This window comes from Plectropomus leopardus, chromosome 2 (assembly GCF_008729295.1).
Source record: "Plectropomus leopardus isolate mb chromosome 2, YSFRI_Pleo_2.0, whole genome shotgun sequence".
Lineage (NCBI taxonomy): Eukaryota > Metazoa > Chordata > Actinopteri > Perciformes > Serranidae > Plectropomus > Plectropomus leopardus.
The window spans coordinates 26145315-26158225 of record NC_056464.1 but is presented as its reverse complement, the minus strand read 5'-3'; the positions used below and the strand labels follow the sequence as shown (position 1 = coordinate 26158225).

General features: G+C 40.1%; 2 protein-coding genes across 2 annotated transcripts in view; both read left to right on the top strand.

Moving 5' to 3' along the window:
- The first annotated feature begins 149 nt into the window (after window positions 1–149).
- Window positions 150–8751, top strand: park7 (parkinson protein 7). Its single transcript, XM_042497078.1, has 6 exons — window positions 150–317; window positions 863–964; window positions 2389–2448; window positions 4993–5062; window positions 7448–7534; window positions 8258–8751. Exons 1-6 carry the CDS (start codon window positions 228–230, stop codon window positions 8416–8418), a joined length of 570 nt encoding a protein of 189 aa, XP_042353012.1. The 5' UTR covers window positions 150–227; the 3' UTR covers window positions 8419–8751.
- A 1153-nt stretch (window positions 8752–9904) lies between these two features.
- The window catches only part of kcnab2a (potassium voltage-gated channel subfamily A regulatory beta subunit 2a), a 110822-nt gene continuing 107815 nt past the window's right edge, over window positions 9905–12911 (top strand). Inside the window, exon 1 of the mRNA XM_042506533.1 lies at window positions 9905–9960. The gene's annotated coding sequence lies outside the window, so the exon portion shown is untranslated. The remainder of the gene's footprint in view (window positions 9961–12911) is intronic.

The window sequence follows — 12911 nt, the reverse complement described above, 5'->3', positions numbered from 1 at the left end:
TAACTAGTTAGATGTCACTAGTTACTACCCAACACTGGCGCTGTTATTAATGCACAGCATGCACCTACAGTAGCCTATACACAGTTTGTTGTACATGGTGCACCAGCTGTGAAAGGGGGATACAGGAACGCAGTCTGGCAACCCTCCTCCTGTCAAAACCTCACTGCAAGTTGCACACTGTGGTTAGCGTCTTTGCACCTGACAGTAGCACAAGCTACAAGCTAACCATGGCTGGCAAAAGGGCGTTAGTGATCCTGTCTAAGGGTGCAGAGGAGATGGAGACTGTTATTCCCGTGGACATCATGCGCAGAGCTGGGGTTTGTTTACTTGTTTTGTGTTAGCATTTGGTTAGCTAGCTAGCTAATAGTGCCACTGCTTAACACAGCGTAGCCAGCTAGCTTGAGTTTAGCCACTCCCTTCAGTCAGTCCACAACACTGTGATGATTATAATGTTTTATTTAGCGCATACGCAGGGCACAGCGGTCTTATTAAAGCGCACTGTCGCTTTGATTATGATTTAATCACAGTGTTGAGCTATAAAATGAACAGCAATAGTCACGAGCTAACGTTACATAAACTTTACCGAAATATTGTTATTAAAACTTCTTGATCGTCCACAGTTTTGATGTTTTGAGTTTATTAATAAATAATAAAGTATTTGGTGAACAGTTGACGCACTTAGGACCTTCACAGCGAGTGCAGACTTGAGGCCAACTTAAATGTCAAAGTCCAGCGTCCCTGCACGTCTCCGCCATTTGATATCCTTCAAAATAAAAGCCTCCATCAGCCATATACAGACAGGATGCCATGTCGTGCATTATGCTAATGCTGTGCATTTTATATCACCTATCCAAACCTGTAGATTGCAGTGACGGTTGCAGGACTGACGGGCAAGGAGCCAGTCCAGTGCAGCAGAAATGTCGTCATCTGTCCTGATGCCAGCTTGGAGGAGGCCAGCACACAGGTTAGGCCCAGCAGCTACCTGCACTGTCATTACATGTTAGAACTGAGGTCTAAAGCCATATACCCTAAAACTTAAAAATTAACAGCCCGGGCTATTATTTGCTTGAGTCACTGAACTCAACAGGGTTATATCTGGGACAGGCGTCGATATGGGTCGGGGTTTTAATTCCTTTCACACATAACTTGCTCAATAAGATGGGAAATACAATCAAATTATTTATTTAACCATTTGAGACCTGGGCAAATAAGCTTTTTTTAAATTCAGAAACATGGGAAGAAGGTAATGAGCGAAAAAAGAAGAAATGACCCAGAGGTTAGCAAGAAATCTGTGAAAAGTCCAATAAAATCGCCTGAAAATTTGCACCAAAAAATCCAAACAAAACAAAAATAAAGTAAAAAAAACAAAACAACAACAACAAAAAAACAAAACACATAAAAGCAAGAAATGGCATGAAAAAGCTTAAAAAATTTTAAGAATTCTGTAAAATAATATTAAATGTACAATTATGATAATTATGAATATAATTCACTGGACATTTTTCCCTTGCTTTTTAAAAAAATGGTCTACATCTGCTAATCTCTTTTTTTCATCTTTCTTTCTTACTATGCAGGTAATACCATCTTATTTGGTGCTCATGGTTTCAGGAAAATTAACTGAATGATTGAATTGAGTTGAATTGGCCTTTAATTGAAACAGGCCCTTATTTGTCAAAATGTGTCACTACGCCCAGTTAGTAAACTGGACTGGGGGGTTAATATAGACGAGGATCAGTTTGATCAACTCCATGAATCAAACCACAGTATCCTACAATTCCAGACCTTAACATTTGACTCCAGTGTTGATGCTGTGTGTGCTAAGGCCCACCAGCGCATTCACTTTTATCAAGAGCTCAGACGTTTTAACGTTGACACCACTTTCATGAAAATGTTTTATTCTTGTTTTATAGAGTCTGTTTCAACGTTCTCTTTTATCCACCGGTTTGGGTCACTTACCCTGAAAACCGGAATAGGCTGTAAGAATATATTTTACTCACAATGTGAGTCTGTGCAGTAAAATAGCTGGCACTGAGTTTGGGGAGCTCACCCATTTGCACAGAGTCAGAGCTGTAAAGGTCCGTTGAGTCCTTGCTGACCGCAGTCACAGCGAGTACAAGCTGCTTCCTTCTGGTCACAGATACACTCTGCCCACATGTAGGACCAATAAACTTAAAAATTCATTTGTCCCTGCTATTATTGCACTCGTCAAAAGTATATTGTGATTCTTTGTTTCATTGTTGACATGCCGTGAGTGTTGTTGTACATTGTTGTGCATTGTTGTTTGTGTTTAATTTTTACTGCTGGCTGTGAAACAAATTGCCCCTCTGGGATAATAAAGTTTACCTTGACCTAGTACTTCTTCTTTATGTATCATGGTTTGTCTCGCAGGGCCCGTACGATGTGGTGCTACTGCCAGGAGGGATGCCAGGGGCCCAGAATCTGGCCGAGGTGAGAAATAATCTGACTGCCGGTAAAAGGCTCAGTCTCTTCATGTTTGGATCTGCGAGGGTCACAGTCACATGAGGGTCAGCCCTCTGTAGTAGTAGCCAGGCTCATAGACTTGCCTGTACTCAAAATATATGTCATAATGTCCCGTTTCGTTAGTAGAGAGTAATTACTGCAACTCCGGCATAATGCTTGCAAGCCCATGTTAAATAATATATTTTTTTAGAAACAATAAATATTGTGGAGTCATGAAAACAAAACAAACAAAACAAAACAGGCCAAGTGAAATAATATCAGGAACATGGATTAGCTCAAGGCCGTAGGTTTCAATTCAACATTGGTGGTGACACAGACTAAAGAAATTTCTAGCGTCTGACACTTAATTTCCTACATTCTGGTAAAGTTTTATGCACAACTTTAAGGGGAATTAAGGAAATTTCAAAATTCAATAAGTAACAATTCAGAATCCAGAACTAGACTAGAACAAAATAAAACGCAGTAAGGCTCTCTGGTATTCTGTGATGCTTTCAAATATTTATTCTCCTGCAAGGAGACTTTTCCCATTCAATGCTATCTCTGCTGAGTTAACACACACGTAGGAATAGTTTACTTTTCCCTCCGACTTTGTGTCTTTGGCGAAGTAACTTCTGTAAGTGTGCATGTGCCACCTATTCACATTAATTAAACAATCAATCATTTTAATAAATCGATAATCCCCTGCACTTTAATCACTCATGTTTTTCAGCAAGATTTCTGCTCATGTTAAAAACTTTCATTCAGAAAGTATCCCACACATCTGTATTCTCTGAGTAGATGGAAAAAAAGTTATATTTTCAGAAAAATAGTTTTTATATTACAAAAATAAACTACTGTAGTCCGCTGTGCTGTATGTTATTGCTCTGCTGATATGGTGGTATCACTTTCAGACCGTGTTGACAGACACAGAGCCCCCTTTGAGACACTCTCTGGATGAGATGAAGTTTAAGTGACTCTGCACTGTCATCGCAGGTGGAATACCAAAACTTACTAAAAACACTTTTGATCAGGCATATAATGCGATCGTCCCTTACTGAAAAACAAAATGCTCTGTCCCTCACTGAATCAGCACAAGACATGAATTGTCCTGTATTTTTGTGCACTGCTCTGTTAGAATAACATAATGCAGATGAGTTTGTTTTAATATTGGTAGAGACAATTAAAAAAACTTTAGATATTTCTCTGTAACATTAAATACTTGTGACTAAATGATAAAATGATAAATATACAGTAGAACATGAGATGATTAGAAATATTTTGAGCCCAGGCACAAAAGTGTGAGGAACCTGTTGTTTTTGTAAAGATTATTTTTATTTTATTCATATTTTTGTGGGGCTGGGGATGTTTGAAAATGCTCTATAATTAGCACACACGTATGAACTGGCAAAATCTGCAGCGTCCTGCAATGACTGGGCTCGGGCATGGCCAGCAGGCTCCATAGCGCCCCCTAACGCTTCCCAGGCTTTGGATGAAATTCATGTGATGATCACGAAATTTGGTATAATCATTGCTCTCATATAGGTAAATTGATATACAGCAACATGATATGTAAGTAATGTGTGTTCTCTAGCACCACATAGTAGACACAGGAAGCAGTGCAAAATTTGCATTACATCTTTTCTAGTGCCACGCACCCCACGCAGGAAATAATTTCTAAATACTGCATGCTGTATCCGATGGAAGCAGAAATGCACAGCCATGTCAAGAGTAACCCAGAAACATGCGGGAAGGTGTGATTGTCCATTCACTGCTTTTTACAGCTTCAGTAGCAGTTTATAACGGTATTAGTCATATTTTATATTACAGTAAATAGCTGCTGTATATAATGATGAATACACCATTTTATGTACTTTTGGTGTCCTGCATTTATATTTTGCTTAATATTTAGCTGAGAAGGTGTGATTTGAAGCTGTTTTACTCAATTTTTAAATGTTAATTAATAAATGACGGCCTCTTGCCCAGTGCATCCTGGGATATTCTACAGCCCTTCTTTAGCCCTGAGGAGGATAAATGAGTTTAGAAAGTGGGTGAATGGAAAATAGATGAACCCAAAAAGCAATATAATAAAGTGTCACCATGATTTAGATTTAAGAGTTGAGTTTATGTTGCATGTATTTTATTGCATCCTTTTTACTTTTTGGGGCTTCGGAATAGAGAGTACAAAAACATTATTGACGTATTCTATTGTCTTTTTGTTATAAGGGTGGCATACAAGAACATCTGCTCGCTTTTTTAGTGGTCTCAAAAAGTAAAAGTTATTTGACATCATGAAATTCTATATTTTCAAGCTCATCCGATGGATGAGATCTGGCAAAGATCGCTAAATGAAATGTTGTTAGTGTTTGTGTTGAATAAATCTGTGATTGTATCGAAACAGTGATGAGTTATTTTTCGATGTGTTTAAAACATTGACAGTTTGTTTCAATAATTATCATAGTCGGCATATACACTGAGCAATCACATGGCCTGCAAATGACTCACGGTGCATCTGGTTTCCCTGCTCTCTCGCAGTCTCCTGCTGTGAAGGAGGTGCTGAAGAATCAAGATGGCAGAAAAGGCCTGATTGCAGCCATCTGTGCAGGTACAGTTTGTGAAAACAAACCAAAGTCATAATTACACAGCACCAACCACTAATGGGGACGACTTTTTTGGGGTTGAAAGTTTAAATATGACATGACCTCAAATGTGACCATCATGTTTAATCAAATAGATGTAAATTACTCAAATCTACATAATATAGTTTACTCCATTGCTCGCAGTAATAGAGCAATAAATGTGCTCGATCATTTTCCTTGTCAAATCAAACCAGTTTGATTAGCCAGTGATAAAAAAATAATAAATAATGCATTACCATGTGCCTTGTAAACATTTTTTAATGAGAAACAACACTAAATATATCACATTGTGGTTTTAAATGTACAATCCAATGTTTGTGCCAGCGAACTGGATTTGGATTCGCTGACAAACAGAGTTAAATATCTTGGACAGACACACTGCCTTTTTACATGCACATGGCTATGGATTCAAGTAGGTTTTTTTGGTATTTTACTAAGTAGATGTGCCCTTTAAAGAGTTCATCACATACGTGAAACACCTTTCGAAAATTATACAGTTAACAAACGGCATGCTCCATTAATTTATGGTCATGTGTGACCCCTTTTTTGGCATTTGGGATGAAAGGGTTAGAGTCTGATTAATAGCTGTCCCTGAGTGAACCCACAAGCACTGACATTTTATTTGACAGCAGCCGTATGCAGAGAAAGGACACTGGAAGGACATTTTGAATAGGGACGGGGACCAATGCGGCAAAGTGGATTGAAGGGTGTCCTAGAAAATGACTAAAATCCTCATAGGAATATACAGTTTAATGAACCTGCCAGCAAGAGGGTCAGTTGCAAGATTTATTATTATGCATGAAAATCATCTTGACATATGAAAACTAACATCAATTCAGAACAATAGTAAATGTTTTTTAAAAAAGAGAAGGATAAGTCTGTTTCTCTTTTTGAGCTAATTAGTTCCTAGATGTGCACAAAACATACATAGATCATTTTTAGGATTAATCAGATGATGGTCATCGTAACCTTTACCTCCGCGTCTACCTCGCTGTCTGACTCTGGTTCTCAGAAGGTCTCTCTCTCCCAGACTGGCGTCCTCTGGGTGGGGACTTGCTGTAACAGGAGTAGCTTGGATTTAACTGGCAGTCTGCTGTTCTGCCAGGGGAAAGTGTAATCTTTAGACTGCATGGGAAGGCAGCCAAGGAGCATAATCAATAACTTTCTATTTATTAACAGTTTTTGGATGAGCTCACTGCAGTGGTAGGACGTTGCCAAAGTTAATGCAGCAGCAGTCAATGTCTTCGGTCTCTCCTTTATTTCCTCCCTTTTTCAGTGTGGTGCAGAGGGTTTGGAGACAGGCTGAAACTGTATACTGTATGCATGTATTCTTAGAAACAATGGCCCAGTTGAGGACACCTTTAGGACATAATGTTGTGCAGTAACTGCATTTCTGAATTTTAAAGCAGTATTTTCTCTATTTCAATTTAGTGTCTAGCTTGAAGGAAGTGATACCAGGATTCAGTATTTCACCCCATTTTAAGCATTACTATATGACTTTTTGCATAAACTGGACAGACACAAGCAACAAAACAAGTGTTAGTTTATCACAAGAAGCTCTTAAAGAAGGACTTCAGCACTATAAAGAGGGTCTTTACATAAAACTGGGCTGTCTCTGCGATGAAAAGACACAAATACTTTTGAAAAAGTTGCTACATGATGAGAGAAAATAGGAAAATGACTGGACTGTAGCATTTGCTATTGCTGAAGAGGTAAAAAACCTACAATTACCACAATGCACTGGGCTTTACCAGACCAATAAATGCTCCTTCTAGTAAGTGGCATAATGCAACTCATCAATTTCACACAATGTCGCTTGCTGGTAACAGTCAGTCTTATATTACAGTTAAATTGTAAGCTAAAGCATGTTACTGAAAACATTTGAGGTGAGAAGTGGGCAACTCATTAACAGAATCTTGATTTATATTTGATCAGCGCTGCTTAGTTTTACAGTTTGATCTCAGTGTGTTTGGCCTCTGTTCTCACTGTGCAGGAAGCAGTGTTGCACCCACTTCCTGTCACAGTCACTGTTACTGCTAAACAGGGCATTATTATACATTTCTGACAAAATTCAGGAGAGAAATAAGCAATGCAGTCACATAATCTTGATTTATATTGGATCAGCACTGCCTAGTTTTACCGTTGGGTTGGATTTTGGTTCGAGTTTAAGAGACAGAGAATGACAGGGGCATGTGTATCTCTTGATCTGCTGTATACTCTTGGTGTTCGATGGCGGCATGAGGGAGGGAAGTTTACAGCAGTTCATCTACACATACTGCTCACATAATCATGATACAAAGATGGTTGAAAATTTGTGAAGTACCCCTTTAAACAGCTTTGCCCCTCTGCAGGTCCCACTGCTCTACTGGCACATGGCATCGGGTATGGCAGCACAGTCACCACACATCCTGCCATGAAGGAGAAGATGATGGCTGGAGGTAAATCAACAACAACAAAACACTTAAAGGGTGGAAATATTGCTAAAATGCACAGCCAGTGACTAATATTTGCAGCTTTAACACAGAGCAAGAGGAGTTGTAATTATTTGTAAAGGGCAGCAGGTGGTGCTGTACTAGCTGTTTCTTGCCTCCAGACAATCATGTCTCTATGCAGTAGATGAGCGCACACCACTCAGGTGCAAGCAGATGCAGGATTTGACAGAACATGCTAGAACTGGGTCAGTTGAAGATGTGACAGATCATCAATGTGGCAGACCATTTCGGTGTCACTACCGAAATTTACTCCAACATTATATTACCTTTAAATATATTACAGTACTCAACAGTAGAATATGACATTACTGTGTAATACTGCAACCAATCTGCGTAATATGATGACTGATGATGGTTGCATGTGGCTTCTGTCTCTCTGTTCAGGTAAAGTTAAAAATGCTGCATAATGCAGTAAATCATATAGCAGCCTACTCTTTAGTTAGTGTTGTTTTTGGCTCCAATGAGTCTCAAGATTTACATTTTTTTTTACTGTTGTTTGGAAAAACTGTACATTAATGTTTTAATTTGGCTATATTTATACAGCTGTTAGTTACAGTGTATGTAAGTACTTATAGTGCAGCATGATATCTGATGTGTGGCTTTCAGTCTGTGGCTTGAAGCTCTCTTGTTGTGATTATCCTTATGGTATTGCTTTTTGTCTTTTTTTAGACCACTATAAATATTCAGAGGCTCGAGTACAGAAGGACGGACATTACATCACCAGCCGTGGGCCAGGAACCAGTTTCGAGTTTGCCCTGACGATTGTAGAGGAACTTATGGGGGCTGAGGTTGCAGCTCAAGTCAAGGCTCCTCTTGTTATGAAAGACTGACTGTAGCCGCGTTCACTTACATCCTGCAAGCAGCACTGCCCGCCATACAAGTCTTGCACTACTGAGACAGCTAATTCAATGTGGCTGGCACAGAGAGTCAAAGTCACTAGTGACAAATCATTCTCCCTAGGGGACATAAGGATGCTTCTGTCCTGACAGGTTATTGTCTTCCTTTTGTCTTTTTTGGTAGGCAGTGAAAGGCACTCATTTGTTATTTAACAAAGAAATATTGAATAAGAGGGTTTCCATGAGATTTATTTTGTTGCATCATAGTTTCCCAGAGATTGCTCATCATTCTAACAGCTTTCACTCGATATTAAAACATTAATGTGACAAAACTGTGTTTGTCTTCCTTTATGCATGGATGGATAACTGAATGGGCCTACTGGGCACAGGCCCAGGGGCCCTAAGTGCCAGGAGGTCCCCTGGCCTTCATCTTCGAAATGTCACTCAAATGAGCCATGTACTGACCAGGTGGAGGCTCCAAAAAGAAAACCAAAACAACTACGTAGACATTTCTTGCGGTTGTTTTAACAGTTTTTGTAATTTACCTTTTTTCCTTTGTGTCTCTTTGTGGTCATTTTGTGTCTCCTTGTGGCTTATTTGTGTCTTTTTGTAATACACTTTGTAATCGCTAATTTTTTGTCTTTTTTAGTTTTGTGTCACTTTGTAATAATTTTGTGTCTCAGTGTGGTTGTTTAGTGTTTCTGTGTAGTCATTGTAGTGGTTCTCTTTGTGGTTGTTTTGTCAGTTTTTATAATTTTCCTTTTTTGTCTATTGTGTCTGTTTTTTGGTCTTTGTGTGCCTCTTTATGATCATTTTGAGTTGCCTTGTGGTTGTTTTATGTCTTTTGTAATCCCATAATTACGACAGTGACGCAATAAAAACCTCAATTACCTCAATAAGACATCAAAGTACCTCATACAGACACAAGAGGATGCACAAAACAACCACAAAATGACCATAAAAAACACTAAATTACCTCAATAAAACAGCAGATTACCTCTAACAAATGAAAAATGACTTGCCCCAAGCCACAACAGGGTTACAAAAAGACAGAAATCGACCACAAGGACACAAGATGACCATATAGAAACACAAAACTGCAAAAAAATAATGCAAAAGCCTGCAAAACCACTACAAAGTCTGTCTTACGTCCATTATAGTGGGGGTGGTGGGGTCTTTTGCATATCAGTGCCCAGGGGGCTATTGACCAATGCTTCTCTGGTTTATGAATGCTGGGGGTCACTGTGACTTGTTTTCATGACTGCAGTTGTCGTTGACACCTAAATATAGGCTGCATCATGTAATGTATTGTGAGTGCAGTTGAAACCGCGGGAAGCAGAATCCGAATAGATTGACAGATGTCCTAACCAATGAGAAGCCTCGATCTGGCTGCAGTTGTATTCTAAGTGACGAATGACAGCTCGCCTGCAGCCAGGAGGGCGGGGCTTCGGTGCAGCGCGTGGTAGTTGTGTCAGAGCAACAAAAATCCAGAGAGGGTCTTCACAGTCATAAAGGAAGAGAAGGATTTCGGCAAAGGTAGGAGCATATGTGCTTTCTTCAGAGACAATAAGTGTTATGTAGACATTTATCAGCGATTTTGTCAATCCGAAATGTGTTTAACATCGTTCGTGTGTGCTTATTTATATTGGCAAACCAGTTTACGCAACGTTAATCTCGGTAACTAGCTAGGTTACCAGCGGTACCGAAATGAACATGACATCGCTGCCGTTAGTTAAAAACAGCAACGTAGACACAAGACACATCAACTAAAGGGTGGGTGGTTGTGATTAGGACTCGTTTTTGTTGGCCGTGATCAGCCTGCCAAGTGTGCAGAGTGGTGAGCCTTAAGTTCGCTGCAATCCACGGCATAACAGACTGACATCAGCGTCTCAAATTGTCAGAGTAACGTTAGCCCGAGGTAACGTTCACTACACGTTCACAGTTTAAAGATGCGTTCAAGACTAGAGAAATCAGAGAAACGCATATTAACATTGAGAGCTCGCTCTGTAGATGTGAGTCGACATGGAGACGTCAGATCCAGAAGCTCTCCATCCTCAGCTGCAGCCGCAGTCAGACTGTGCTGCATACTGACTGTAGCTAACACAGTGCGGCAGAGACCAGGTTATATCCTGCATCAGTCCGAGACATCACCGTGACATCAGGAAAAAACACTGTCAAACACTTTAAAATGACTGAAATTAAAACTAGGAACAGTTCTTGTGCATACATTGTTATTAATAAAGCATAACCACTTGAAATGTCATAATATTGAAGTTAAAGGGATAGTTCAGTTTTTTGAAGTGAGATTGTAGTGTGTTACATACAGTAGACGTCGGTCTGCATCCCCCCAGTTAAGATAGGCAGGCTAGAGTCTGACACAGAAGCAAGGCGGTGTACTGGCGTGAATGGGGGTCACCAACAAAATGTATGTCAGCCAACTAAAAAAAGTCCTAACCAAAGAACAATCTGTAACAGTTTAGGTGTACACTATATATTGACAGTATTTATACCACTTTATCATTCTGTCAGACAGCCCATTTCAGTGAGGAAGCAGTTAAGGGTTTCAGTTCCCCCTCTACACCAGACTCCATTGACAATCACTCATTTATATCCCTTTTCCACAAAAATTATCATGTGCACGAGTTTTTTAAACATGGGTAAGCACGCTAAAAATAGGCTATAAACTCCTTTCCCATTGCAAGTGGAGCAGAGCTTGTACACGGCTCTGCAGTGGGTGAGTGTGCCTATTGTGTGTGCAGGGGGATTTTGTTTTGGTGACTCCTCGTGATGTTATGGCCGGGCTGGAGAACGGGTTACAGGAGAAAGCAGCATAAACAGAGGTTTGTGAAAACTTAGCGGTGGTTACTTCTCTTAATATATCTCTTACTTAATCAGTTTAACTTTCAAACTCAGTGGAAATTAATTTGGGTTGAGTGCTGCTAAGGTGGAGATGGAGGGTAATTAGTGATGACGCGCCATTGCATCTTGCTGGTTTAGGAGCTAAAATTAGTGTGTTCAGCCTGGTTTTGCGTTTCATCAAGCTGATCGGAGGCCCATGACTACTGCAAAGTCCCAGGTGTGTATATTGTAGACTTCCCCATTGTGTTAAAAAGGTAGATATTGGCAGGCGTTTTCAGGTACTTTGTGCAGTGGGAATGAGATTGCTTAACTTGTTGAACTCTGATCTGAGTCTCCAAACTGGGGGTGGGCAACCGCCATCTATTGCATGTAATACATACTGTCTATGGAAAAGTACCCCATACAACCCCACTTCAAATAAACTGATCTATCCCTTTAAAGTTATGTTGGTGTAGCTTGGATGATCCTCAAAGGCATGTCGTGCTTCTTATTCATCTAAGCAAAGCAGAGCAATTGGCATCACCATTTAGAGATCTTCACCGACACAAGCCCTGTCAAGATTATGCTCTCAATTGTGTTCAAGTGCTCATAACAGGAAGCACCAGAAGTGTTACTGTCACCTCTTTCACTTTACAGAGACAGGAAACACACATCTCAAGTTCTTTTCTGGTAGACTGCATTTTCAATTGCTGGGAAACCGCCTCTTAGTCATTCTTAGCAAAGCATGCAGAACCACAGCGAGTCAGGGGTCATCCAAATAAGTGGCTTTTTCATCCACCATTGTACAATCAAGTGAGCCAAAAAAGACTCCAAGGCTCTGTTCCCATTACAGTGCATCAAGAGAGCTTTGTTTACTGTTTAAATCGCATCACATCAAAATCCAAATCTTCAAAATCACAATTGTGTGCCTGTGTATGACTGTTACCTCTGGGTACTTGGCGAAAAGGTTTCAGCGAGTTGTTTGCCCTATTACAGTCTTCAGCATTTTAGATGGGGCTATGCCTGTCATGTTGAGGCAACATCACTGCATTGTGTGCCTAAGCCATGTTTTATTTCTGTGTTTCAAAATTAGGAACCCCTCCCTTGAAGATAAACAGATGCTTAAACAGTGTCTTGATGACATATTTTATAGCACAGTCTCATTAATGCTATGTTTTTCAGTTGGATATTTCTGGAACGCTAACATTTTGCGCTGTTGCACATAACATGTTAGAATTATTCTGCTTGAGCAGCTGTACAGTAAAGAGCTTCAGGCTTGACTCCCTATTTCTGGATGGGGCAGAGGAGGGAGTGGTGGGGGGAGGGGGAGGCTGAAGTCACTGTGACTGAGTCATTGGTTTAGCTAATGATGCAATTAGAGAGCTGCACTTTGCATCTCCTGATTAGATCCCCGACTTGCTTTGGCCTGCAGACAATGAAGACTGAATTTGCTTGCCTGAGTTGCTTTGGCAGATAAATGATGAAAGGTAACAGACAATTTGTGAGCATTTGGGATTTCATCAGACATTGACATTTTTTGTGTCAGCAGAAATGAATGGATAGATTTGTCGATTTCTGGCACCTCACCCTGCGTGGAATCTGAAGTATAGCGCTTGGTGATTGTACAGTTTGAAAGCACTGTAGGTCAG